Raw genomic sequence first — 27,237 nt, forward strand, 5'->3', positions numbered from 1 at the left:
AGCAAATACTAGATTTTATAATAATTGAAATATATTACCTTCTTTAACTAAGTATACTTCTAATATTCTTATCTATTCTATTTATATATATATATTATATTATATCTATTAAAAGTAGCTAAAAGTTCTATTTAGATAATAGTATTAATAGATCTAATAGTACTACTATCTAGTAAGCTATTAATTATAGTTCTCTTATATACTTATAAACCAAACTTATTTTTTATATATACTACTAGAATATAGATTATAATTTATTACGTAAATTATATAATTTTAAGTTTTTAAAATTTATATTTTCTTAAAACTATTAATAATTAATGCTTTTATTAAATTTTTTTATATCTTATATAAAGCTAGAAGTCTAGAGAAAGTAGAACTTTTAACTTTCTTTCAATTCTTTAAGTTCTTTTAATCTTTACCTTTCTATTATAGATTCTAGACTAAATATCTCTACTTTGTAATAGAATAATAGTAGTACAAGGTATAGAAGAAGTTCTGCAAGTACTCTCTAAACACCGCTATGTACACTCTGCATGTGTTTGTACGTCTCGCCTCCGCTGCTAAGCGTCTTTATGCAGAACTAGTAGATGTGTACCTAGCACGAGGTGGATGTTATGTGATTGCAACTATTCGCTTTCTCGATCGGCACCCCGCACTTTGGGCAGTCTCGTACATTATGGTCTTTCTTCCATTTTGTGAGCTTCTCGTCTTCCTCCATGGCAGCTCTCATCAGAGCTTTGTTGGTCTCACAAGTGTGCCCGTCATGGGGTCCTTGGTGGCAGCTAGAACAGATGGAGGTGAGGCAGCCGTCGCAGTCAAACATTCAAGGGTTTTCAGCGTCCGAGATTCTGTAGAAACGATCGCAATCAGGTGTAGAGCAGTAGTGGAATTCCGTTGCTCGACTACGAAGGTATGACGTCAGGGAAGTCTGGAGAAGATCATCGTATCCAGTTCCAGAAAGAACTTTCTTGACGTCGGAAATATCCAATGGAGAGCCACAAGCTGCGTCCTCTCCGAGACATCTGAGCGGAAAAGAGTCGGCAAACGTGCATTGCGAAACGAGGCAGGAGTTGCAATACAGTAGACGTGGCCGCACGACGTCTTGATAGAGTCTTCCGGTGGGGTGAAGCAGACCGGGCAGAGCAGCTCGGATTCGTCCTCGCTATTGGAGATCCCGGTTATGTGTGTTCCCAATGAAGACGATGCACACGATGCGAGAATTTCCTGTACCCGGACCGCATCTTCCGTGGAGCCTTCGACGATGATTCGCTTTGGGGTGTTGATTATGCTTAGCTTTACTTTGTTCTTCCCGAAAGCGGCGACGACCTTTCGAAACCCACCTTTGAGGGCAAAATCTAAAGCTTCGGGATCAAGAATGACGGTGCGAGAATGCTCCCTCAATTCTGCACACTTAGCCACCAGAGCGCTTTCGACTCGTGCGATACCCTCGTGATCTCCGTATAGTCGAAGAACTGATCGACGTAAATCCTGGTGTACGAAAACCCCATGTGAGGCTCCTAGATCGTCCAGAAAGCTCTTTGTTGAAGGCGTGAAGTAGAACGGGTCTGTGATCGGGCCATGGCCGTGGGTGGCGATCTGACCGGTAAGGAGCTTCTCCACGGCCGACTTGGCCTTGGCACCTGGTACTCTGGACTGCCCGAAAATGCGGACTTGGAGGTATTGTTTGCCCAGAGTTTTGTAGCTCTTGATCTGAACGTAATCTGTTCGCCATGTTTGATCGACTAGAGGGTCAAGCTGTGATCGAATGGCTGCTGGGATTCGAAAGGAGACCGACAATTTGATGGAAACCAGAGGAGTGATCTGCGTCTTATCATTGGAGCTAGGATCGAGACAAGTTTCGTGCATCTTCTTGACCGCATTTCGTGCTGCCTCTGCTTCGCTAAACTTGGCGATGATCTTCGTTCTACTTCCTCTCTTCTGGGGATAAGGAGTACACTCTTCGATGAGAGTACCGTGCGATCGAAGTTGCGTGATAGCTCTTTCTTCTAGCTGTTTCGGAGTGAGATTGTGAGATTGACGCTTTCTTCCATATCCACCGCCCACTAAGGTGACTTGGGGACCTCAAAGTCCCGCTTCGTTCGTATCTAGGTCTAGATTGCCTACTTGCAAGGACCGAGCTGGTTGATACGTGACATCGAGCTTCCGGCCCTGGAACTCATTTGAATCCGGGCGCCCGATGCGTTCGAGCGCCCGCTTCGCTTTCCAGTCCGCGTCATATTCCAGAAAAGCCACCTTGGAAGGATTGAACCATGAACATGTTACGCTAGTGAGCTGAAGTCGATTCATTCCGGATACTGTCTTTCCTGCAATTTGCATTTTCGACACGCGAACTTCCATATCCCGAAGACGAACCGGCGTATCCTGAAGACACTGGAGAAGCTTGTTGGCGAAGTCTGGATCACGGATTTTGATCAGACCTGTCTTATGAAGCTTCTCAGGGATGTGTTTGAGGCGAACACAATCGTGCGTCACCTGGGGAAAGCCTCTGGCGATCAAGAAGTCGACTAGCTCTTGTACAGATGTATGTGGAGACAGGTCCGATGTGAACACGGCGGAGAAGTCCGAAATCAAAGAGATCTTAGAAACAGATGCACCGTTAGCGAACTCCACGGTGGCCCCTCCGATTGTCCTTGGTATTTCGGTTTCGTTACGCTCTCTGAAGGCAGGATTGGCGCGCGCCGAAGTGGGTGTAATGAGGCCGACGTCCTTGATGGGCGTGTGATCCGACAGCGTCTTCGGCATGACTAGACTCTCTCTAATCTAATGACTGAAGAGACATTGCTCTCCCATATTATAGATGCTCCTCTGAAAGTACCTACACGGTACACTCGGCCTAGTGTTTCTTGATGCAGAACGGAAGTCTGTAGACGTGACTGTGGTCGGATTTGAATGCTCGAAAGTACAGAAGTGTCCCTTAGTACATGTGCCTTGGAGATAGAATTTGCAAGGTATCTTTGCTCTTGGAACAGAGCCGCCCGACTGCGAACGGGTAACAGGTTCCGCTTTGCGTTCGGAGGAGGGAGGGGTGGGGACCGTATCGGGATGTTGGAAGCGACACGTCGACCTGTTCGCGCAACGTCCAGCGACGAAGAAGTGGCATATCTTGCTCGCCATCATTGGGAAGAGGTGGTAAGGCGGGCTTCGAGTTCGGGCTCCAGCGTTGTTTTGCTCAAAGTTCGAATGGGCTGCTGTGTAACGTCAAGTCGGCCAATCGCATATTGCGGCGCCAGGCCAACTTCGTCATGTGACGTAGTATCACGCATCTGAGGCAGCAGCGATACGCGCCTGGTAAAATTACTGTATGCAGCAGAACGAGTATGACGCATCGCTCGCTTGGTTATCGCCCGCATCGGTGTCACCCGCCAAGTACCTTTCTACACACTTACATTGTTCCATCTCGCTATCAAGCGATACTATTAGCGTAGGTGATACATCATTGGCGGGTTATCATACAAAGATCTGCTTCGCGACTATAAGCTTGCCCTCCACGCCGCCATGGCTATCGGAGTCAGTTCTCTGGTAGCGAAGTTTTGGGGAAAAGATTACCCAGTGGGCCAGCTCGACGATGGCGGGTTCACACATTTGGCATTCGCCCGACCTAACTGCACAAAAGAGATTCTCTGTCATCTTCTCGATGAAGGCGCAGTTGTTGCTGCGCTCAACCCGGATCGCTCGATATTGCTCAATTGAGTGGTCGCAGCGGATTAGGTTAAGAACGCACGGTTTCCACCCGGAACACAGCCTGAACGAGTCCAGTTCAAAGCAAAGGGCAACACAAGCTCGCACACCGCCATATGCGGTTCTGATCATCGAGACATGTTCGATCTGATCGTCTTGCACGTGAGCAGGATGGATGAGAAGAAGTCACTGCTCGACGCCAGAGATGGATTAAGCTACACGCCCTTCCACAAAGCTTCGCTAGGTCGGAGAAGTCAGAATATCCTGAGGATCCTTCAAAAGTTGGGGCCCAAAATTGAAGCAGTGCATGGGGAGGGTGAGACCCCACTGCAGACCGCCGTTCGCAATGAGAATGCTGGCTTACCTAGGTAGTGTTACATCTTCTTCGAAGTGGCGCCACGCGCCAAGTCAAGACGAAGAATGGTTCGGATATCTGAGAGCTGGCTGTGATCTCCCTGAAGAAGTTCATTGAACACAGATGAGCAGGAAAGACAAAATATGTGTATGCGTTAGCCTGCGAAGGGGACGACAACCGTTTCCAAAGGTCTAGCAGCACGATGGAGACGGTCGACATGGCCAAGATCGACCTGATCAAGACACTGCTTCGGTCTTGTTTATCAGGACGACTCTATCATCATGCACAAAACGAGCAGCGCATCTAGAGAACGTTGGGTGGTGTAACGTTAGTGGGCAATGCTTCCCCTTCCATGTTGCTTGAGTATGCGATGAATAATGCAGACTGTGACACCTACGCTCGATCTTGTTCATCTTCGTACAGTCACATTCCAACAACATAGATATAGCTTTGTCATGAAGTCAAAATGAAAAGCGTCAAATTCTAGGGTATCGTGTCTCATCTAAATAAGTGTTGTACAAGTGCGCAGTCTAATGCCTCCATCCAATCATTACGTTCATTTCCTGTTCTCAGCTACGCTCGCGTCATCACCGACCACGACGATCGCTGGCGCAACACCAGCCTCAGCCTCGCTCTCCTCACTCTTCTTCTTCCTGAATGTGAACAAGGCCTTGATCTTGCTCATACCCGTGCAGCACCATCGGTACACGACGACGACAGGCTTGCCGACAACACGCGCGATGGCAGCGAACCACTCATCGGGGAAGTACCTGATCAGCACTGCCCAAGGAATGCAGACAAAACCGACGACGATGCTGATAGCCCATTGTGTACCATCGATACCTCCGGGCTTGATCTGGAATGCGCGACCACCGACAAAGACGATGAGAACCTGAAGGCCGATAATCATGACGACGATGCCGATGAAGAACCAGTTTCTGAATACACCCTCAAGAACATTGAGCTTATTATCTAGACGCCTGTTGTTGAAGATGTTGAAAATTTGCATCCAGACGAAAGCGTTGAAGATGACTGTGTCGAGCTCGAGTTGCTTATTGGGGTCGGAAAGGTCGTAGCCAAGGATGTCGCCGCCGGCGAAGTATAGCACGAAGATGACAGTGATCTTGTAGATGTTCTGGCCCATGATTTGCTTCCACATCGTTGTTGTGATGAGAGGACCTTTGCCCTGGGGTGGGCGGTCGAGGATCTTTTCGGTCGGTGGGTCGGTAGCGAGGGCGAGGGCGGCGAAGGTGTCCATGATGAGATTGACCCACAGAAGCTGTACGGCTCTGAGGGCTGGCTTCATCTCGTCATCGTAGACCGCGGTCACGAATGCGAGGACGACAGCAGTGATGTTGACAGTGATTTGGAACTACGTTTGTTAGCTGGTTGGAATGAACTGGGAGATTGTGTATGGTTTACCTGGAGGAACTTCTGGACGGCGTCGTTGACAGCCCTACCCCACATCAACGCGGTGATGATGGAAGCAAAGTTGTCGTCCATGAGAATGATCGAAGAAGCTTCCTTGGCAACCTCAGTGCCAGAGACCATGGAGAAGCCGACGTTGGCTGCTTTCAGTGCTGGGGCATCGTTGGTACCGTCACCGGTCACAGCGACAATCTCGCCAAGGGTCTTGAGACGCTGAACCAGGATGCGCTTGTCTTCAGGCGATGAGCGGGCCAGCACCTGTAGTCGCGGCAGTACCTCATCGAGCTGTTCTTCAGTAAGGCGGCGGAAGTCTGGTCCTTCCATCACCAACCCGCCCTCAGTATAGATCAGGCACTCAGTCGCGATCGCTCGCGCAGTTTGCATGTTGTCACCGGTAACCATCCTGACCGTGACACCAGCCTTCTGTGCCTTGCGAACAGCCTCAGGCACACCAGGGCGAACGGGGTCCTGGATACCGACTAGCCCAAAAAATGTGAGATCGCGCAGCAGGGAGGCGAAGTCGACACTGCCACCCTCAGTGAGCGTGGCGTTGACCGGTGGCCATTGCTCGAAGTCGCGGTATACTAGTCCGATAGTCCTGAGAGATCGGTTCGCGTATGCGTTGATCGCCTCAGTCAGTACCTGACGGTGCTCTTGCGATAGCGGCTCTGTCTCCAGTGACTCGAAGTGCGCGAACTCAGAGGCAAAGCTGAGGAGGATCTCGGATGCACCCTTGACGACAAGGCGGTAGTGTCCGTTTGCGAGCTTCACAACGGCACCCATGCACTTCTTGGCCGAGTCGAAGGGGAACATGTGTACCACCTGCTCGCTGTCGCGGGTCTCTGACAGCGAGACGAGTCCGAGATGTTCCTTGGCAAGCTCAAGTAGCGCAGTCTCAGTCTTGGACCCGACGAAAACAGACTTGCCGTCCTCTTGGCCTTCGAAAGCTGTAGAGTTGATTGCGATGGACTGGATGAGAAGCTGCTTTGCAGCAGCCGAGACCTTAGATGCCCATGCCGAAATGGTTTGGTCCTTCTCCGAGGCGGAGTCCGCGTGAACAAAACTGGTGGTGCCGAAAGTGCCAGCAACGACCGTCATTCGGTTGGTTGTCTGTGAGGTATTAGCATATGTTCATGTCCAATCGAGGGATAGTACTTACCAAAGTACCGGTCTTGTCTGAGCAAATGGCTGTAGCATTGCCCATAGTCTCACACGCGCGCAAGATCCTGACAAGGTTGTTCTCCTTCAGCATCTTGGTAGTCGCGAAAGCCAACGCCAACGTGACTGCTAGTGGAAGACCTTCTGGGACTGCTACCACGATAATGGTGACAGCAACGATAAGGATATCCATAAACGCTGAACCTTTCTGGGACGCAGATCGAGTGTCACCGGACAGCCCACCAACAAAACGGAAGAGGAGGACAAAGAAGAGGAGACCAGCAGCTGCAGTTCCGAGGTAAGCGATAGCCATGGCAAGCTTAGCGAGCTTCGCCTGTAGTGGTGTCTCCTCGATCTCGACGCGAACAGACATCATGATACGGCCAAAGCTGCTGTTCTCTCCGACAGATGTCGCCATGAATGTACCAACGCCCTCGAGAACCTTTGCGCCGGAGATGACGAAGGGGTCAAGGCCTTTGGTGGACTGACCAGACTCAAGTGCCTTCATGACGGCGGCACCTGGTGTCTTGCGCATCGCGTCCGATTCTCCCGTAGCAGAAGACTCATCGCACTTGACGTCGGAGCCATCCACAAAGATTCCGTCGACTGGAATGACATCGCCAGGCTCCAGGTGTATGATGTCGCCGGCTAGGACGTCGTAGATGCTGATCATAGCTGTCTTTCCCGATCGTGTGACTTTGATATCGCGTTGCTCCTTCTTCGCATTGAGCTTTGCGAATGCCGCTTCCTTCTGCCAGTCATTTACGGCGGTGACGAGTACAACGATGACGATAGCTACAACGATTGCGCAACCCTCGACCCAGTCGACAGGTGTGGGAGATCCCGGTGGATGTTCCGCACCAAACGTTTCGTAGAGTCCAAGTGCTAGCGAGATGGCCGCTGCAACAGTAAGAACAATAAGTACAGTGTCATTGTACGCGTTCCAGACAAGCCTCCATAGAGGGGTGACCTTCTTCGGTGGTAGTACGTTCCGTCCGTGTATGCGTATGCGATCCTCGAAGGGCTTTCCGTCACTTGGCGGTCGACTTGATTCTTTCTCCTTTGTAGGTGTCTGTGGATTTGTTGCTTCGTCGAAGGAAATGTGCCTCGCAACTGTCGATTCGTCGGCACTCAGACCGGAGTGAACGTCTGATTGTAGTCCGGCTGCGATACCGTGAATGCCTCCCAATGCTTGGTATACAGGAAGCGATTTGGGATTCAATAACTTGCTGAGCTGCGATGCTGTGAAGGCAAAGGGGTTATTCGTGTCGGCTTTAGCTTCAGCGCGCAACTCATTTTGCAACGCTGCGTCGTAGTCTCCTACTACCGTCGATGCGCCACTTGTGGACGCATTGCTTGGTGATATTGGTGTCCGGAAGGGGTCTGATGTTTGTGATGTGACCGTGTCTGCCTGACTCAGTGCACGCTGTCGCGTGTTGATTTGGAGTGTCGGAGGGGCAAGTTTGCCGGACTCCATATTTGAAGTATGAAAGTGATGATGCAAATGGAATGCTGGAAAGATGCAGTTGATGATCGTACTTCAAAGAAATAGAAACTATGTGATAACAGTATAAGAGCTGGATTGTAACAAGGCGGAGGACGGAAGCCTCTCAAGCTGCCATATACTCTTTCAAGGTTGAAGCGGGCTGTGTAAGTGTGGGCCACCCCCAAGACTGCCAGGCGCTTGGTGCGCGATATTGGTCTACCTGATGTGATACGTACTCCGCCAGAGCCTCGCTTGGCACCTAGTAGCCTCCTGAGGAACGATCATTCCGCGGCGTTTTTTTGCCTTCGCGGCCCAGGTGACATCTACACATCGAACACTTGGTAGAATGACCGAGAACTCAGCCCTCCGCCTACGTCGCATCGATGGTTGAGCTGTAGACTTGTCGCCAAGGAGGCGAGATTTGATGCTTTTGGCCACTAACGGCGTTCATAGCGAGATGAGCGGCTGTCAAGAAGTCCGGTGGTCTTGGAAGGGGGCAGTGCAAACCCCATCCGAGCGCAATGAAGCGCGTAGGCCCTCAGCGTCCGCTTCCATCGCATCGCTATGGACGACTGCACAAAGACTGTTGAAACAGAAACAAGGTGAGAAGAATGAACAAGCGATAGTCTGAAGTCACGATTGAGTGTCGCTTCGATGTCCAACTTGCAGATCAGAGAGAGGCTAGCAGGGCTTAACCTGCGCCACGGTAGCGCCACTGAGGCTTTGCTCGTCGCTTAGCCATCTTCGGTTTAGCTTACTCGACTGTCGGCTGCTCCAGCCTACCTATATAACATCTCTGCCTGGGGCTGTCATCAGGAGTTCAGGTATTCAGCCTTCTGCTCGTGTCGCTTCGAGGTAACAGGAACGTAGACGTATAGGACCTTGTCGATAGCCCTTGTAGAGACTCGCCACCCATGGGCACCTTGGACAAGATCCCCGAAAGCATGATCGCTTAGGCCGATAGAACTCTGCATCGCACATCGCCGTCTGAATCTCTTGAACATGCTTTGGAAGGTCCCATCCGTGGGCATATGCCCGATACAAGTTCCATGTCTCCGTCGAGACATGCTTTGCCGCCTCAGGCTAACTTGACATGGCGTCCAATCACAATTGACCAACTGCACTCATCAGATTCTGCCTTGTCTTGGAAAGCGCCTGTTCGGTCTTATGTCGTGCGCATCTCGTCACACCCTCCGCTCAGTAATCTCAGCGGGGCAAGAATGACAGCGACGATGAGAAGCGTGTTCTGGGCGTGCGCATCAGGGTGACCGTCATCGAAGCTAGAAGAGCATTATGGCTGAACTTGTGGCGCAGTCGCTGTGGCGCATGATAATTGAACACGGGCTGCCGAGGTTCGACTCATTGGGATCCGGCGACTGCTTTTGGCGAGGAAATTGTCAATCTAGATGGTCGGAGGCGAAGTAGTAAGGAGACGCAAGGATGCACCAAAGGAGGTTGGGACATGTCATCAAAGGAGAGAGAGATGATGTCATACGTGGGTGCACAGACTACCTAGGTATTTGCCGCTTGCGACCCGGCAGCTGGAAGCTCGTCCTCCCGCATGCCTGATTTCAAATTTGATTGCGGAAGCCTGCACGGCTATGCTTCGCACTGCGCCCATCTCGCCTTGTCAAGGCTGCAACTTCAACAAAAGACCTCCAGATTATACGACAAAGAGTTTTGGTTTCCGACCGCCCGGATCTCAAAGCACTGTCTCGGCGGATGTCCATTTCACGCCTCCAGTAATCCCTTGTGAAGAATGAACTCGGGATCCACCGCAGGGGCCTTGATATACGGCAAGTCTCTTGTCTGCTCCAGATGCACGCTGCCATATCGCAGTAGTCCTGCCAACGTACCAGGCGCAGCATCGATACCCTCATTCTCCGGAAGGTCCAGCAACGTGCCAATATGAATCGTTTCGCCCAGCCCTTTGCCATGTGTGATCTTCTGCATCACACTCTGCGTCAACATCCCCCACGTGGCCTTCTTCGCCTTCTCGTATACCGCGTCGGACTCGTCAGCATCCACGCTCATGGCCAAAAGCTTGAGAAAGTCTGCGCTAATATCGAAGCCAAGAGTGTTCTCAGCAGGAAAGTCTTCAGATAGCGCATGCCACAGCAAGACCTTCTCAGCCCAGTAGGTGACGCCATCGAAACCGCCGTTGGGTTCTTGCAGCCACGTCAAGCGTATCCAGGCGAGGCACTGCCCAATGTACCCGATGAGAGTCTGCTCGTCGACTTTCCACTCCCATTTAAATCCGGAGTCTTGAAGATCCTTGCTATTCATTTGCTTGATGAAGCTGATAAGAGGCGACTGCACCACGCCAGTAAAGTCGGTACGTCCCTTCCAGAGCTCCAGGAAGATCAGGTGCCTGTTCACAGTCAGTCTGATGAATCATGGCTGAGTGGGTATAACGCGCCAGTTCTTGATGAACTCGTCGCCTTTTCGGGAGGCGACGACATGATTCGCCATGAATTGTCCATACACCAGTGGCGCAGCGACTGTAAATGGGCTGTCGTCGTCCCCAAGCTGGTCCCAGCAGACTTTGTCGAGGTTGCGGAACACGATGCATCCGACGTCCATCCAGACGCCACCATACGTGTACAGTGCTGCGCCACGCAGGAAGTCGGCGCTATGAGGACCTACGTACGGCCCCGTCATCGTACCCTTCACGAAGGTCTCCGGAAGAAGGTCGATCGACATCCAAGTCAACGCGTGATTTGGCGAGTTTGGCACCGTGTCGAGCACGCGAATCGTCCACTCAGAGCCGTGAAGTCGCACCCAGTTGATGATGTTGCGCTGTGTCCATGTTGGCATCTGCTGTACGCCGGCATGCCAGAACGTCCAAATGTTCTTCTCGGACGTGATGGGTGCATGCTTCGTCAAGGAATGCAGAATCTCGGCATCGGTACGGTTGTCTTTCGACGCCACATACTTCAGCTGTGACTGGTACTCTTCTGGGATCTTGTACGTGGGTTCCGCCATGATGCACGTGGAAAGAGGGTCGATGATGCACGTGATGATGCAGTCACCTAGGTATCCAATGCAGCCAAAGGACACTGTATACTTCGTTACGCGCTTAGTGGGAGCTAAGGCACGCTTTTATACGGCTCTGAGGGTAGCGATCGGTCAAATGAGCTGCACAGCTCATCCATGCGTTGTGATTCATTCACGGATTTAACCGCAAACACAGCATGATAGGAAGCAGGGTAAAGTGCAAACATGCATCTATCCTGCGCGCAACGTCGCTCCAAAGCATGAGGAATCTGCCAATGGATCCAAAGAAGGGATTTTGGTCCGAGATAAGCGCCAAGAGTAATGTCGTGTAACGGTTCGACGTTGGTCGTTCGCCATGATCGTCAGCTCGTCATACTCCTTCTGTGTATGACTGCATTTCAGTAATCTTCACCCTGCGGCCTTCCTGGGCAGGCGAGGGGTCATTGACAGGGTATGTAGGTACTCTGGCTGTTGATAAGTCGTGATTGCTGGACATCAGCGGCTTCCTGACCTACATGCGACAAGGTACGAGTAAAGTCACCCCACTTATGCGACTACTACTGCTGATCAAAGCGGTCTTCTCATGGTATCTACCACGATATTATACACACAACACTTTATCGTACATCTCAGTCTTCCACCATTTTCAACCTACTCCCTCAAGCTCAAGTGATATGTCTCCAACTGCTCCTCCGTCATACGATTCGGACTCTTGACCAACTGATCCTCCCCTCTTCCGCTCTTCGGGAAAGCAATGACATCCCTCACGCTATCCCTGTTGCACATAACAGCCATCAACCGATCCCATCCCAGTGCAATACCCGCATGAGGCGGGCAGCCGCTCCTCAACACATCAAGCAGATGTCTGAAGTCCTCTACGCGTTCGGGCTTCATTTTGAGAATATCTTTGAAGATGAATTCTTGCATGGCGGCGGAGTGGATACGGCGACTGCCGCCGCCGAGCTCAACGCCGTTGACCACAATGTCGTAGTGTGCTGCTACCGCAGATGAAGGCGAAGTGAGTAGCAAGTCGACGTCCTCGGGTGTCTTTGGAGCGGTGAAAGGGTGGTGCGTTGATGAGAAGCCAGCTGAGCCACCTTGGCCCGGTTCACTGTCGCTCGACGGGGTGAACAATGGGAAGTCTGTGATCCAGACGAATTTAGTACTCTTAGGTGCTTCAATCAGTCCCTTTGCTATGGCTGCTTTGTGGAGAGCAAGACGCAGGTTTCCCAGCATGGTTGAGCCGCCCGAGAAGGGCGCGTTGGGTCGTGCCTGTAGGACAAGAAGGTCGCCGTTTTCCACCGCCAGCGCTTCAGGGCCATCCATCACGTATTGGTAGCCCAGTGGTCCGAGTCCCTGCATGGGCTGTGAAACATCGCCGATGAAGATACCCGGTTGACCGTCAGGGTTGTCGAGGAAGACCTTTCCGTCCGGGCTGTCAAGAAAGTCGGCGACGAACTTGCGGGTCGTTTTAGGGTCATCGGATATTCGTATCTTCATGGCATCGACGACCGGATCTTGAAGAGAACTGATCTTGCCGATCAAATCGGCTGTCAGATGTTCCGTAATGGTGTGAATCTATACTTATTAGCTTCAGGAGACAGCTAGGTAGCGTCAGCTACGCACCTTTGCCTTGTATCTTAGGTCTGGTTTATCAGATCCATATGCAGCCATTGCTTCCTGATAGGTCATTCGCGCAAACTTCTTCTCTTTCTTTATTCCAAGGACTTTATACCACAGATCTCTCAGTAGAGCTTCTGTCTCGTGCATGACGTCTTCCTCGTTAGCGAAAGACATCTCCATATCGAGCTGTTCCAGTTAGCGGAGTCTCCATCAGAGAAATGGTAGTGCTGACCTGGGTGAATTCTGGCTGCCTGTCGGCCCTCAGATCCTCATCTCGGAAACACCTAGCAAATTGGTAGTATTTCGTGATGCCCGACGCCATGAGTATCTGCTTGTATTGCTGTGGGCTTTGAGGCAGCGCGTATGCCAATCCTTTTTGCCGTGTCGGCACGAGAAACTCTCTTGCGCCTTCAGGAGTCGATTTGAACAGTATAGGCGTTTCGATCTCCTTCCAATTGTAATGGTTCAAGTGCAGTCTTGCTCTAGCCATGGCTTTCGACCGTTGGAAGAGATCGTCGCGCAATTTCGAGTCTGTGCGAAGCTGTAGATGCCTTTGGTCTGGGCCAAATACAGTGTCATCTTTTATGATGATATCATCCGATATGTTGTTAAGTGGCTGAACATGCTCCACGGCGATCTCCCGGGTACCGAGCAGGTTCATACCCGCGAATGTGTCGGTCTTGGCCCCTTTGCGCTCCACTAGCTTTCCTCGGACTATGACGGGAGTCCACTCTTTCAACAACCGCAGGGTCTTATGGGCGTCCGGTCCATCCGCTTCATTATCTAGAGGTTTAGAGACGAGTTGGACACATACTCCTTGGTTCTTGTGGCGAAGCATCGTGAAAGAGAGTTTGCTGCTAACATCCCGCCGTGCGCTGATATAACCAGAGACCTCGACTTCCGCGCCTGGAGGGGCATGGGTGATTTTAAGATTCCATTCATCATTCAGATCCTTCCATGAGGATGGTCGAACTACAACTTGGTGAGCGAATGCATTTGATATGTCAATGAAGTCATACTGGTGGCCTTGAAATCATCAAGAGTCTTTTGCAGGTTTTCATCCTGATTGCGTGTCTGTGAAGTCGCGAATCCTCGCGTTGCGTGCCCCCGACATAGGCCTGCACGACCCGGCGCGGTCCCGTGATGGGGTGTTCGACAAAACCGCGAAATCTCTGCGTAGGAGCTGCGCAAGCCGTTGTCCCGTTTTAGCACACCTCGTGAAACACATGCAAGACTCATAGTGTATTGCAGCGAGCGATTGAGCTCTCGCAGGTATCAGCGCGATTATGATATCTCCAACGAGCGCGCAGCCAAATCTCGAAAACACGCCAAGCCGTACCCGCCACTGGCCCCACCACGGTTAGCGTCCGCCCAGACCATGCTGCAGAAGCTTCAAAAGGTTTCCGACGCCCACACCCAGTTCCTCTCGCTATCCCTCCAGTTTATAACACGTAAGTCACCCTGCTGTCGCAAACTTCCTTGCGCCAATACTAACAAACCCGCCAGATGATGAAAGCCTAGCGTGTATCAGCTGAGCAGCTCTCCTCATCCGCCTTGGAACTCTTCCTTTCGGGGGCTTAAGTGGTTCATTGGTAGATTTGGATGTGGTTGCATGACTTCCGCGTCCGGCACACACACCTTGTTACATAACGGACGCTTTGACGGCATCTCTGATTCAATAAACTGGTCGGTGTCCTTTACATACCGCGCACCCCGCCCGCGACGCAACCACGACGGCCTTTGCGGCGCAACGAACACGGCCTCAGCGATCGAGGCGCGCAACGGCGCAACCTCATACCCGGTGGAAAGGGCTGTGTATACTAAAGTGGATAGCAATACAATCAAGTTTTCCATGTTGCGCATGACATGTGAGTACCGGATACGTGATGTTGGAAGTGAGGATAAGCTCTTGAGGACCTGCGCCCAGCGCGAGGTACTCGACGACATCATCGCCGCAATTACTGCGAGTGGAGAAGTAGACCATCTTCTATCAACTCTCCTCAGTCGGCGAAAGAGTAACGCTTTGTCAATTACCCCTCCACCAATACTCTATGGGAAGAGGGGCGTAAAACACTTGCGACATACCCGTGCAATTGTGATTCCGGTGGAAGCCATCGGTAGAGGGGCCTTGCGCCGCTATGTATCCTTGGAAAGCGCGACGGTAGCTTCTTGATGTACACAGGTCGACCGGCCGTGGGTACCTGGTGAACCTGGTGATACCATCCGCCTCTACATAGCAGAGGCCATGTCTCACGTCAAACAGACATCAAGAGCGTTCGCGGTCTACGTTGTGGCTTAGCAAAGCTTGATTGAGCTCATGTTTCGGCTCCGAAAGGATTCGTTCGTTGGCTGGCGCAGTCCGAGGCAGTTTATCGAGAGCCGTTGAATCCAGCTTTCGGATCCGAGCCAAAGCAAGTCTAAGGATGGGCCACTCGAGGCAATCTATCAAGAGCCGTCGATTGTTGGCTTCGGATCCGAGACCAATGTCCAAAATGTGACTGGCTCGATGTTCTCGGTTTGGGAACGGTAACCGAAAGGATGTGTTCGTTGGTCGGCGCAGTGCGAATGGGGTAATAGTCGAAAGCCGTCGATTGTAGATTTCGGATCCGAGACACCCTCGCAGTTGTAATCCCTTCGCCATGACTTCGGATCCGGGACAACGCAAGCATATAGACGTCTAGGCAGTCCAAATGAAGCAATTTGTGTATAGCCATCGAACGCTGATTTCGGATCCGAGTCACCCTCGCGGTAGTAATCCCTTTGCCATATCTTCGCATCCGAGACAACGCAAGCATGGAGACGTTTACGCAGTTCAAAGGAGGTAATTTGTCAAAAGTTGTCGATTGCTGCATTCGGATCCGAGCCAAACCAAGCCAAAAGGTAAGCATCTACTCAGTCTGCATGGAGCGATTCGTCGAAAGCCGTCGATTGCTGGTCTCGGATCCGAGAACGATGGTTGCGGTACGATGAAGCCAAGGCTTACATGCGGCACAGGATTCGGATCCGAGCCACGTCTGCGCTCCCCAAATAAGGCAGTTTGTCGAAAGCCGTCGAATACGGGTTTCGGATCCGAGCCAAAGCGGGCTCAGATATGAGCGTCCGGATCCGAGCCAAAGCAAGCTCAAAGATGGGTGTCCACTCGCAATCGGAGTAAGCCACTCACACTAATGAAAACCCACGGCTCGCTGCAATGCGCACTCTGATGTCAAGTCTTGTGTCATTTTGTAAAGAAATAGAAGAGATCCCCTAGGTAGCGAACCATCACCATGCCCAGTCCCTTCTATCAAGCCCGCAACGCAGCGACACCCAGCTACAGCTTCTCACGTATGTGGACAGAAACACACCTGGAGTATGAAATGTGGCAGGAAACAGCAAGGCCAATACAAGGCGCTGCCGAATATACTCTTCGGCTGCTTGTCATCCTATGCGCTCGGCGAACGGCGCGACCCTGAGCTCGAGCTCGTCGGCGAGCCGGTCTATGACTCCGAGCTGCCCGACTCCGCACTCGGTCCATTGCGGTAGCTCGAGTCGGATGTCATCTCGTACGACGACGAGCCGCGGTAGTGGTGGGCGCGAGGACGATCTTCGGGATGGTTGACGGTGTCGGATCGGTGGCCATCGAGCGTCTGCATATGCACCGGCAGCGGTGCCGCTAGCTTCTCAGTGTGGCCTGTGGAGGTAGAGAGGGTGCCGAAGGAAGGCATTGTTTGACGCTGGGTCATGGTAGGCTGTCTGGTGCCGGATCGCAGCTGCTTCGCAAAGTCATACTCGTCTGTTCCATCGGTCGCCTGACGAGCTGCAGAGGGGTTAGTAGTGTTTTCAGAAGAAGCATGGGAACATACCAGACGTGGCCTCGTAATGGGTAGAGCTTCGACCAGCTCCATGCTCGTGGTAAACTTCGCGGCCATCGTGGTCTGCGCCGGGATTGGCGGTCTCGTATTCGAGCATCTTCATCAGACGGTAGAAGATGCATGCTAGGATAGCACCGAAGAGGGGTCCAACCCAGTAGATCCAGTGATGGCCAGGCCAAACACCAGTCACGACAGCTGGTCCGAAAGAGCGAGCTGGATTCAGTGAGCCTCCAGTGAAGTAGACACCTGTGTCTGTCAGTATTAACGTTTTTGGATGCCTCGGAGTTGCTACAAACCGGCCAGCTCCGCGATGAAGAGAGCAAGACCGATACCGATTGGCGCAACAAACGTCGCCTTGTGCTTCTCTGCCGCCAACATAAAGATGGTCAACAGCAACATGAATGTCAAGAACATCTCGATGAAAAGGCCTCGCGTTACTGAGGTTTCCTTGCTGAGGGTCGTGTTCACGGACAGTGGTCCTGGGAAGAGACCAGATACGATTGCAGCGGCAGTGATGGCTCCAAGAAGTTGCGCAATGATTAGCAGTAGGGCCTTCACCCATCCTAGTGCTCCGATGATACCCATGGCGACCGTGACCTAAGCCTCATCAGCGTGTCAACTTTTGCCAAGGAGCTTGCGTGTACATACAGCAGGGTTGAAAAGGCCGCCACTGATGCGAAAGAAGACCCAAACCGTGACTGCCAGCGAGAAGCCAAATGCCAACGAGATGTACAGCAGTGACCCAATGTCCATGGGTCTGGTACCGCGGAGGTTGTTGGCGACCTGTGTAGCAGCGAAGGCGAAGAAGAGGAAGAGGAAGGTGCCGACATATTCACCCGCGAAAGAGATGAAGAGATGGCGAGCTCTGTTGGGTAGCCACCCGAAACTAGCGAGGCGTGGCTCGCCCGGTCGATTGGGGTCCTCGGTGTATCTGGACTTCATGCCTGGCAGAACCATGACGCTTTATGAGGGGGGCGGCTAGAGGTCATAAGTGTCAGATAAAGATTGGTGGATGTCACGAAGGGGTTTCATACATGTGCGCTTGCGCTTGCGTGAAGGTAGGTCGTAGGTGATAGGCTCGTGGGCTGAGGTTGGTAGCCAAGCAGATGAGACTTAGGAATGATATGAGTAGGAAAAGGGCTGCTGAGAGGTATGGAAGCTGGTAGTAGGGCTGGGTATAAGAGGAGCTGAAGGTATGAGAGGCGTGTAGGCTGGGAAGTCGAACGAGGCAAGATATGGGAGCAGCGTGACGACACGAAGGGCGAGGTGAGAGCGCAGGCAGTCGTGAAGGTGATGTTGACGGGGTGCTTTCCGATCGAAACAGATCTTGTCATAAAGCAGAAGCCGCGAGCAGACCCAGATGATTGACGAGGAAGGAGTGGCCCATGATCATAGTCTAGGTGACCGTAACATCTCCAGCAATATTACCTGGGAGACATCGAAATTGCCATCGCTTTGGGCAGGCTTCCTTTGTTCACTGTCTATCCATGTCTGGTTTACCTCCGCTCTCGCCATTGCAGATGTGACGAGGTGAGCATGTCCGCCAAAGTCAGGTGGGTGACGGCCGTGTGTAACTTTAGGAAAGTAGGAGTCCATCTACTTGCGCAACACCAGAACTTACACTATGAAGCTTTGCTGCTTGATCCGTCTTCTCATGCCAATCTAGTACATGAGTTCTGAGAGCTACAGGATATTTGCAGCCTAGCTGTCTCCTGTTGGCGCGATCTGGACGAAAAGCAGAAGGAGGCAGGACGCCAATCTGGAAACCGCATCACTGATCATAAGCCACTGTATCGCGAAAGATGGATGGACTCAAAGACCATTACGACAAGGCGGACGTGGTGTTCGGTGTTTCTGACGTTCCTAGCATGGTCGAGTGCGGGGAATGGCATGCTTGGCACTCATCGCGCGCACGCGCAGCTGGCCGTGGTGCCCGTGCCCCGATTGCACCAGGGTCTCGCATCACGACATCATCGGGCGCCCACCAGCCTTTCACTCTGGAGCACGCGCTTCCTTATCGCCTGCCTCCAACGCGTTTCCCGTGCTGTAATCGCTGCGCCAGCTCTTCCTGCACATGTGCGCCGTTCGTTGTCTCGCGCCACCCGAGTAGTGACGACCTTGACGTCCGTTTATTGCCGCATCATCCATCGCTTCCTGCCCTTCACTCGCCCGCGTGACCCTAGAGAGGACCACATCCCGTCTGTCTCCTGATCTCAGTCGATGCCTCTACACTCCTAGAAATCCAGCACTACTTGCTGTTCTTCCCTTCTTCACCTCCTCCTGTCGCCGCCCGGCTGCTTCCGCAAGCATGCGCCCACTCCGCCTACTGCTTTCGCTGTCTACGAGCCTGGTCGCCGTCACGCTCCTTCTATACATGGTCCTGGGAACATCGCAGAATGAAGAACAGGAACGCATCTCAGTTGCATCGAGCCGAGGCAGTTTCAAAGCCATGTTTTCTTCACCATTCCCCAGCTCATTGTTCCCGCCGTCCGCGATTATTAGTTTGACCGACGATAATTCGACCTTCTTCCTCGCCCGACCCGCTGCCTTCGGCCCCGCGCTGCCCAAAGGAGGCTTGAGCGGCTCTCTATGGATCGGTAGCGGGTTTGGAGATGACTCCATGGGCTCCGGCGGCGAGCTGGGTTGCAGCGACGTTCCGGGCTGGGAAGATGGCAACGATGACCTCACGCGGGCTTCACGGCCACCGGGCCATTCCAAAGGAAAAGCAAAGGACACCACGCTGGACAGGAATTTGCCTTCGAAAGAGGGCGTGCCTGGCCTTAGCGAAGACAACACCAAGGACGCCGTTGCGGACGATGGAACGGACGATCACCTGCAACCAGGGCTTTCCAGCACGCACATACTGCCACGAAGCAAACACGCCGATATACAATCACTACAAGAGAGTGCTGAAATTGCTGGCAAGGTTGTACTCCTCAAGCGAGGGGGTTGTGGTTTCCTGGCCAAAGTTCAATGGGCACAATCGCGTGGAGGAGTGGCCGTCATCGTTGGTGACGACGTGCGTGGCGGCGCCCTCGTTCGTATGTACGCCAAAGGTGACACCTCTAATATCACGATTCCGTCCCTGTTTACTTCGCACACAACCGCGCATCTCTTGTCTTCACTCTACCCAGGAGACGGCATGCTCTCAGATTCTGCGGCCTCTCATGCCAGAGTCAAAGACACTGAAAGTCATGCGACTCTTTCAGAAGCGCCACAAGTTGTACAGACTTCGGTTCACGGGAAGCAACACTCGCTGCCATCCAAACAGAAGACTGCGGAGGGACAGCGCACTAGCTTTTGGCACTCATTCCTCTCTGCATTCTTCGTTCATGGTTTAAGCAACAAGTCTCCCAAGGCTGGCAGCCGACGACTTCCCAATAGCGGTGACCTGGAATGGGTCGAGGTCAGTGATTGGGAAAATGACCAAAACCCCATCAAGACAAAATCGGCAGTGCCCACGGCAGTCCCCACCAAACTCGCTGATGGTTTCGTCATTGGCGAGCACGACTGGCGCGATCCTGACCTTTTGCCACTCACTGCAACTACAAGTGCATCCACAAGAACAGCTAGCGCAACTCCAGTGAGTACCAAAGCAGGTAGCAATGCCTTGCCTGGCAGTGGTGAATATACCCCAGCCAAGGCAAAGACCGGTGTGAAGAGCCCTTGGAGCTGGTGGTCTGGCTCTAAACACAGCACTGCGTCTTCAGCTTCATCTAGTCGTGCGCGCACTAGGAGCATTACCTCGATCATCGATGCCAACTCCGCATCTATCAAAACATACTCGCCTGCGGCTAGTGCTCACAAAGGCCTGTGGGTCACGCTTACGCCCACGAACGTTTCAAGCAGTCCTTTCTTCGACACTCTACTCGTGCTCGTCGTGAGCCCATTGGTCACTCTGACGGTGGTGTACGCCCTTCTTCTTCTTAGATCTCGTATACGACGTCGCCGTTGGAGGGCACCCAAATCCGTTGTCGAGCGTTTGCCTGTCAGGACCTATCAGACAATAAGCGATTCTTCATCCGCAGCAACATCTAGCGCTGCTTCACCTACTACTCCCTTACTTCAGCATTCTGCAACTCGTTCTAGATCTCCCGAATCTCGGTCGCGCTCGACTACTGTGTCAGAGACTCCAGCCACGTCGACATCCGTGCAGCATGCATCTCGTGACCGCGAAGAAGAGAAGCGAGAATCTGGGCTAGCGGCGTGGAGACGACGCTATGGTGGCCGTCAACGAGAATGCGTTGTTTGTTTGGAAGAGTACGTCGATGGTGTCAGTCAGGTCATGAGCTTACCGTGTGGCCATGAGTTCCATGCGGATTGCATGTAAGTACCTTTTCCGTCCTATCGACACAGCCGATCTGACGTGAGTAGAACACCTTGGCTTGTCACGCGCCGGAGGACTTGCCCCATCTGCAAAGGCGATGTTGTGCGTTCCTTGAGCCGAAGCTGGCACGATCGGCTACAGTCAGCATCACCAACGCGCTCGCCCCGACTATCTATCAGCGAAGAAGACGTACAGACGGAAGCTGCGGAGACTCGCAACATGTCACCTTCCGCGTCGCGACCTGTACCCATGTCCAGATCTGGGCCCACCGATCCATCTCCGCGTGATGACGATATTGAAGCCGGCTGGTCGGGGGACAACTCTCGGCGCACCTCTGGGGAGATCCCGCGAGGTTCCGAAGCGGGTCCCTCTCTGCGAGAGCTAGCCTCTTCCGTTTCTACTGTAGTCTGGCGCGGCGTCGACGCAGTCCGAACGACGACTGGCCTCCAGCGACGGTCTCCGCCTGAAGACGTTGACAGAAATAGGTGATTTCGCTATTAATGAGTTACGGTTTCATATAATGGTTCTTGGTTGCATTGAAGGCCTATACCCCTGGGAAGCACACCGGCGTTGCATCTGAGCTTGCATTGGTCATAAACATAATTACACGTCAGCGAGTGGCTCGCTTGAGAACGACTTGGCATAGCCTTAGACAACTTACGCACCCTACTCAATCGATAAGTCACTCCTTACAGTTGCTGAAGCTCCGCCAAGTGAAAGCTCCGTAGGATATGTATTGACTAGTCCTTCTTACACTAGATCCTCAGCTTCGCATGTTGTTTCTGAACTGCCTAGTAGTAAGACCTTGCCAATGCGTGTGAAGATGAGCGTCGTCTGACGTAGTACGGAAATATAACCAGGCTCATGGCAAGAACGACGGCCTAGCGCCTTGGCGTCAGCGGCCCGCGTAGGTCATCCCTGAGCTTCAAATCACCCGCATTCTCTCGCATCCGTCCGTCACTTTTGCCAGATTTGTTCACCCGCGGACCTCTCATCGTCGAGCTTCGAGGACAGCAGACCCGATTCGTTCTCTACCGCGACATTCCTCACCATCAGCATAGCTTGGCCAATGGCCATGTGCTTCGCGGCCACGCCACGTGAGATCACCCTGCGACAGGCAAGACGAATGGAAGGGCGTACGACGTCCCGGCTGAGAGATGGAACCCCGGGAACCCTCGACTGAATACCCGGTACGCATATACAGTACCTAATATACCCATACAGACTTGTCGTATTTCAGCCGCAAAAGCCTCCGTTCAATCAATATGCCGTCCCACCCAACAGGAAGCAAATGAGAGCTGACTCCAATTGCAACGTGCGACGGTGCCTGGATCCGAAGGCGTCTTCTATCATGATCTGCACCCCGCAATCGATAACATTATTCATGCTACCCGGTTACGCGGAAAGTGAGTTAGTGCTAATTTTGGTCTCACGTCACGGTTTCGCGCTTGCTCCCTAGCATGAGCTTAGACATCCAAACATCATTGCGCAATTACCGGACTTTTGACCGAAATAAAACGTCGCCCCGTCTGACGACACTGTTGGTTTGTCTTGGGTAGTGGCTGGAGGGTACTTCCTTATACGAAAAATGCAGCATCATCACATAGCGGAACGCGCATGCCTAGGACGAACCGCCAAGAGCTTGGATGGCAGCTGTGAACTCGTGTTCGCCAGAACACAAAGTTTGGTGGCTTCGAAAGGCGTCGTCTGGTCTCCTGAGGCCACTCTGCGACTCTGACATGTCTTATAGGCTTCCTTGGCGATGAGTGTAAGATGACTACGCTGGTAGGTGAGACCAAGTATGCTTTCAGGGCGTCCAACGTGCTTTCCGAATATATATCCGGTCCGGTCGCTACCTGCTAGACATTCAACCTCCAAGGCATCGTCCGGTACCACCGCATTCTTATTGCTTAGTGGTCTTCTTCTTGTTGACGATGAAGCTTCTCTTCTTTCTTCTTCCTCTTTTCGGCAGCGCCCTTGGGCGTGCGCTGGAGTCACCGCCAGACAGCTGTGTAGCAACATGCCCACCACCTAACTGCTCCGCCGATACTGCATTGGTATGCAACCTTTTGTTGAACTAGATTATGCCACTTGTTAACGAAAACTGTCACAGGAAGCATGCGTGTGCCTCAACCAGCGAGAGTACGATTGTAAGGCGAGATGCCCCGAATACGAGCCCCGTATTCTGGTAAGCTAGGATCTCACCCAAAGACATCACAATACTCATTACAGATTTAGCACTGCCCTAGGTTGCCAGCACCGACATCCACGACCGTCAGCGCGCCAGGGCCCACACCTACCGAGTGCGTATGTGAGGAAGTCTTCTGCATCCTGTCATTCCCTGAAGGTTGCTACTGCCAAAACGATGCGAAGAAGGCGTGCTTCGAGAAGTGCGGTGGAGAGGAGCCGACGTACCAGGACTGCAGTATTCCAATTGACACTGTCGAAGCTCGCGCCCCGGAGCCGGCGCCCGTTCCAGAGCCTGTACCTGCGCCAGTCCCAGCACCCCAAGATGAAACCTGTGTCTGCGAAGAAGTCTTTTGCATCTTATCCTGGCCTGCGGGCTGCTACTGCCGCAACGACGCGAAAAAAGCGTGTTTCGAGAAGTGCGGTGGTGAAGAGCCAACCTACGACGACTGCAGTGTCGACATCATAAGCCCCCAGCCCGCACCAACACCAACGCCAGTGCCATTGCCAGAACCTATTTGCGTATGCGAGGACGTGGTTTGCATCCAATCTATACCCGAAAGCTGTCTTTGCCGTTATGCCGCGGACAAGGCCTGCTTCGAGAAGTGTGGTGGGGAAGAGCCGACCTACCAGGACTGTGGCGTTGATCTCACACCTCGTGCCGCAGAGCCCGTACCGGAACCAGTACCAGAGCCACAAGATCAAGTCTGTATCTGGTGCCCGGAAGCCGATTGCACTCTAGCTTTCCCTGAGGGCTGCTACTGTCGCAACGACAACGCGAGAAAATGCTTCGAGGAATGCGGTGGTCCAGAGCCGATTTACGAGGACTGCAGTATCGATATCGCACCTCGTGCTCCAGAGCCCGTGCCGGAACCAGTACCCGAGGCACAGTCCGAGGTTTGCACTTGTGAGCCCGTCTTCTGCATTCAATCTTGGCCTGAATCTTGCTGGTGCGCCTACGATACAGCGGCAGCATGTGCCGAGAAATGTGGTAACCCCGTGCCTGTCGACACCTGCCCACCTCGCCCCATCGAAGCTCGAGAAGCAGAACCAGAGCCGGTCCCGGAACCCGTAGCTGAGCCACAAGAAGAGACATGCGAATGCGAGCCCGTATCTTGCATAGCATTGTGGCCCCAGTCTTGCTGGTGTTTCTACAACGCGGAAGTGAGGTGCGCCGCAAAGTGTGGCAAGCCCGCACCACCTCCCTCGACCTGCCCTCCAATCTCCGTCGAGGCTCGTGTAGCAGAGCCAGAGCCTGCTCCTGCGCCCATTCCTCCTCCCCCTCCTCCTCCAGAGTGCGAATGCCCTCTGGTCAACTGCATCTCGACACAGCCTGAGCTATGTGAATGCCTGAATGCTTCTGCACAGAGATGCTATGAGCTTTGTGGTGGAGAGAAGCCCGTACCCCAAGTAAGCCAACTTGCTACTAAAAAGTCTGAATCAATCTAACAATACAACAGGTCTGCCTACCAGACGCCAGCACAACATTCTCAACCAGCATCATACCCATTCCTACCCCCGTCAATCCTCGCCAAGCTACCCCCATCAACCAGATCTGTGGCGGCGGTCGCGCAAGTCCTCTTCAAGAGTGTCCCGCAGGCCAGACTTGCATCACTGACCCTTTCACGCCTGGCTCTTGCGGTCCTGCTTGCGATATGCTGGGTATATGTGTCAGCGAGAAGCTGTGTGGTGGTTTTGCGGGCTTTGAGTGTGATGTCCCAGGCCAGATCTGTGTTGATGACCCGAGGGACGACTGTGATCCGTTGAATGGCGGGTCCGACTGTGGTGGACTGTGTGCTTGGCCGCAGTGAGTTTCTGAGATGGGCGGTTGGTGAGAAGGACTTTGGGAATGAAGAGCGTGTATGTCAGAGGTGGTAGATGTGTTGTCATTCTTTACGACATTCTTTGATTGATATCAGCGACGAGTTCCATTCTTTTACCAAAATTGCAATCGTTTGATCTCTCCAGACCTCTCCCGGAATTGGTCTCTGAGTCCTTTTTTTTTCCTTTATCCCCGCTTTTAGTAGACCATTTATGCGGACTGGAACCCGCATTACATCCCAAGACTCCTGTTCATCTTGTTCCCCGCCTTGACTAACATCGTCATCAACACCGCCACACTAGCTGCCCACGTCCCACTCCTCAGGTAGCTCGTCTTGTTCTTCTCAACCTTCACATACAGGAAACTGTATATGACGCGTAGACCGATATACGACGCTACCATGGTGTTCATCGTTGCTGTTTAGTTTCGTCGTCAGCATGTATTCACATTCGCCCCATCGTACGCAGATGCCCATTCATCCCATCGCCCTCAACTGAACCACAAATAGAGGACTTACCAACATCCAACCCCACCGCATTCCCCGCCAACACCGCCCCAATGAAAAACGGTGCGTTCTCCATGCTATTCTGATGACAAGCTTCTGCGCGTTCGGCTTTCGCGTAGATCGCGTCGGGGGTACATTTGCGGTAGTGTTCTAGTGTGGAGGCGCCGCGTGGGTTGCTGTTGTTGCGTTGGCCGTTTGTGGCGGCTTTGAAGAGACCTTGCTGGAGGAGATGTGTCAATGGTGATATGGGAAAGGTGGGGAAGGTGGGGAGAGGAGAGGGTATAGGGGGTAAGGAGGCGTACAGAGTAGGCATGTGGGTAGAGGGCTATGATCCAGTATATGGGGATGGCGTGGAGGGAGTAGTTCGTTGGCATGATTGGTTGTATGAGGAGTTTTGAACGCAGCGTTGGTATCCGTGGTATCTGTAGCCTTGATCCCTTTTCGTGTGCAAGACCGGCGAGGCTCTTATGTAGTGCAAGATTCCTGATGTTTAGTCGTGTTGGTAGGTTGTTGAGTGACCCGAGACGCGCATTGACGCGAGATGCTAGTACTAGGATCAGTAATCACAGGAAAGCGCAGACATCAGGCAGTAGCTACCTCGCAAGACTAGCCATGATGAAGTTCGGATCGTCGCAAAGCTCAAGTATGCTTTCGTCCGCGAAGTCGGTCCGTCGCATTGCGGCTCCATTACACGTAACCCAGCACAGAGATATTGTTGCGATGTCCGTGCCAGCGAGTCCACTTTAAACAACTCTACACTTCTATTACTGATACATCCACAACCAACACATGCGCATCCTTTATTTACACTCAACCCCACAACTCTATCTACAACGTGATTTTATCCGCCATGCCCACCCCACCCATCCACTCAATATAACTCTCAATACTCTTCTGCATCGCATCCGTCGCCTTCTCAATCAACCCCGTAATCGGGGTCAGACCCGCCTGCTCCTTCATAACATCGATGAAATCATTATTAAACGCATCGTTAATATTGACCTTCGCAACACCACACTCAATGCACTCCTTGAGCAGCTTCTCCTGGAACCACTCTTTACCCGCACCGTGTAACACGAGAGCAACGCGGTCCCCAACTTTGCTGTGTACGTTGCGCAGACGGGGGTAATCGAGTTGAGGACCTTTAGGACCGTATTTTCCGTGTACGTTTCCGAAAGCGGGGGCTAGCCAGTTGATGCCTGTTGCGACGAATTCTTCTGCTTGTTCGGGAGTGGTGAGAATGGCTTCTAGACCCATTTCACTCAGGTCGCCGACACCGTCTTCGCCGCCGTCGATACGGCCTGGTTCGGCTTCTGTAATAATACCGCGCTCATTGCAGTACTTGACCAACTCCGCCGTCTTTTCCAGATTATCGTCAAAATGGCTCATGTCGACCATGATGCCGTCGAAGCCGTTCTTGAAGTTCGCTGCTTTCTTCACGATTTCTGGTGTTTGCGCGTGGTCCATGTGCAGGGCGACGGGGACGCTGGCGTTGTCGGCGGCTTCGCGGGCGGCGTGCAGGAGGATGCCGTCGGCGTAGTTGATGGCCCAGGGGAAGAGTTGGATGATTAGTGGTGCGCGCTTTGCTTCTGCTGCGCGGACCGAGGCGAGGATGCCTTCAACGTTGTAGCAGCATGTTGCGCAGATGGCGTATTTGTTTGCGGCGGCGTGGGCGACGAGCTTGACGGCTTTGTTTTGGGAGAGGTCGGGGGCCATGGCGATGGTTGTGTAGATGTTTTCAAGGGTATATTTGATATGATGATTTCAGGTACAAGGTAGAAGAGGAAAGGAAGAGA

The 27,237-nt window shown here is 52.6% G+C and overlaps 7 protein-coding genes across 7 annotated transcripts; 1 reads left to right on the forward strand and 6 right to left on the reverse strand.

Annotated features, from left to right (window-relative positions):
* Positions 1 to 1,400: 1,400 nt before the first annotated feature.
* Positions 1,401 to 2,766, reverse strand: J4E86_007267 (uncharacterized protein; the record flags this gene model as incomplete). Its single annotated transcript, XM_051447789.1, has 3 exons — positions 1,401 to 1,475; positions 1,501 to 2,013; positions 2,128 to 2,766. The coding sequence occupies 3 exons, from the start codon at positions 2,764 to 2,766 to the stop codon at positions 1,401 to 1,403; spliced, it is 1,227 nt and encodes a 408-aa protein (XP_051300727.1).
* Positions 2,767 to 4,613: 1,847 nt separating this feature from the next.
* Positions 4,614 to 8,120, reverse strand: J4E86_007268 (uncharacterized protein; the record flags this gene model as incomplete). The annotated part of the gene is made up of 3 exons (XM_051447790.1): positions 4,614 to 5,429; positions 5,480 to 6,595; positions 6,645 to 8,120. The coding sequence occupies 3 exons, from the start codon at positions 8,118 to 8,120 to the stop codon at positions 4,614 to 4,616; spliced, it is 3,408 nt and encodes a 1,135-aa protein (XP_051300728.1).
* Positions 8,121 to 9,860: 1,740 nt separating this feature from the next.
* Positions 9,861 to 11,114, reverse strand: J4E86_007269 (uncharacterized protein; the record flags this gene model as incomplete). Its single annotated transcript, XM_051447791.1, has 2 exons — positions 9,861 to 10,500; positions 10,615 to 11,114. 2 exons carry the CDS (start codon positions 11,112 to 11,114, stop codon positions 9,861 to 9,863), a joined length of 1,140 nt encoding a protein of 379 aa, XP_051300729.1.
* Positions 11,115 to 11,777: 663 nt separating this feature from the next.
* J4E86_007270 (uncharacterized protein) lies at positions 11,778 to 13,587 on the reverse strand (the record flags this gene model as incomplete). Its single annotated transcript, XM_051447792.1, has 3 exons — positions 11,778 to 12,704; positions 12,753 to 12,935; positions 12,982 to 13,587. 3 exons carry the CDS (start codon positions 13,585 to 13,587, stop codon positions 11,778 to 11,780), a joined length of 1,716 nt encoding a protein of 571 aa, XP_051300730.1.
* Positions 13,588 to 16,225: 2,638 nt separating this feature from the next.
* J4E86_007271 (uncharacterized protein) lies at positions 16,226 to 17,557 on the reverse strand (the record flags this gene model as incomplete). Its single annotated transcript, XM_051447793.1, has 4 exons — positions 16,226 to 16,545; positions 16,592 to 16,846; positions 16,897 to 17,197; positions 17,249 to 17,557. 4 exons carry the CDS (start codon positions 17,555 to 17,557, stop codon positions 16,226 to 16,228), a joined length of 1,185 nt encoding a protein of 394 aa, XP_051300731.1.
* A 1,351-nt stretch (positions 17,558 to 18,908) lies between these two features.
* Positions 18,909 to 19,897, forward strand: J4E86_007272 (uncharacterized protein; the record flags this gene model as incomplete). Its single annotated transcript, XM_051447794.1, has 2 exons — positions 18,909 to 19,641; positions 19,830 to 19,897. The coding sequence occupies 2 exons, from the start codon at positions 18,909 to 18,911 to the stop codon at positions 19,895 to 19,897; spliced, it is 801 nt and encodes a 266-aa protein (XP_051300732.1).
* Positions 19,898 to 26,269: 6,372 nt separating this feature from the next.
* Positions 26,270 to 27,157, reverse strand: J4E86_007273 (uncharacterized protein; the record flags this gene model as incomplete). The annotated part of the gene is made up of 1 exon (XM_051447795.1): positions 26,270 to 27,157. One exon carries the CDS (start codon positions 27,155 to 27,157, stop codon positions 26,270 to 26,272), a length of 888 nt encoding a protein of 295 aa, XP_051300733.1.
* Between the last annotated feature and the right edge of the window lie 80 nt (positions 27,158 to 27,237).

Source organism: Alternaria arbusti (assembly GCF_024043155.1).
Source record: "Alternaria arbusti strain BMP 1465 chromosome Unknown scaffold_10, whole genome shotgun sequence".
In the NCBI taxonomy this organism is placed as follows: domain Eukaryota; kingdom Fungi; phylum Ascomycota; class Dothideomycetes; order Pleosporales; family Pleosporaceae; genus Alternaria; species Alternaria arbusti.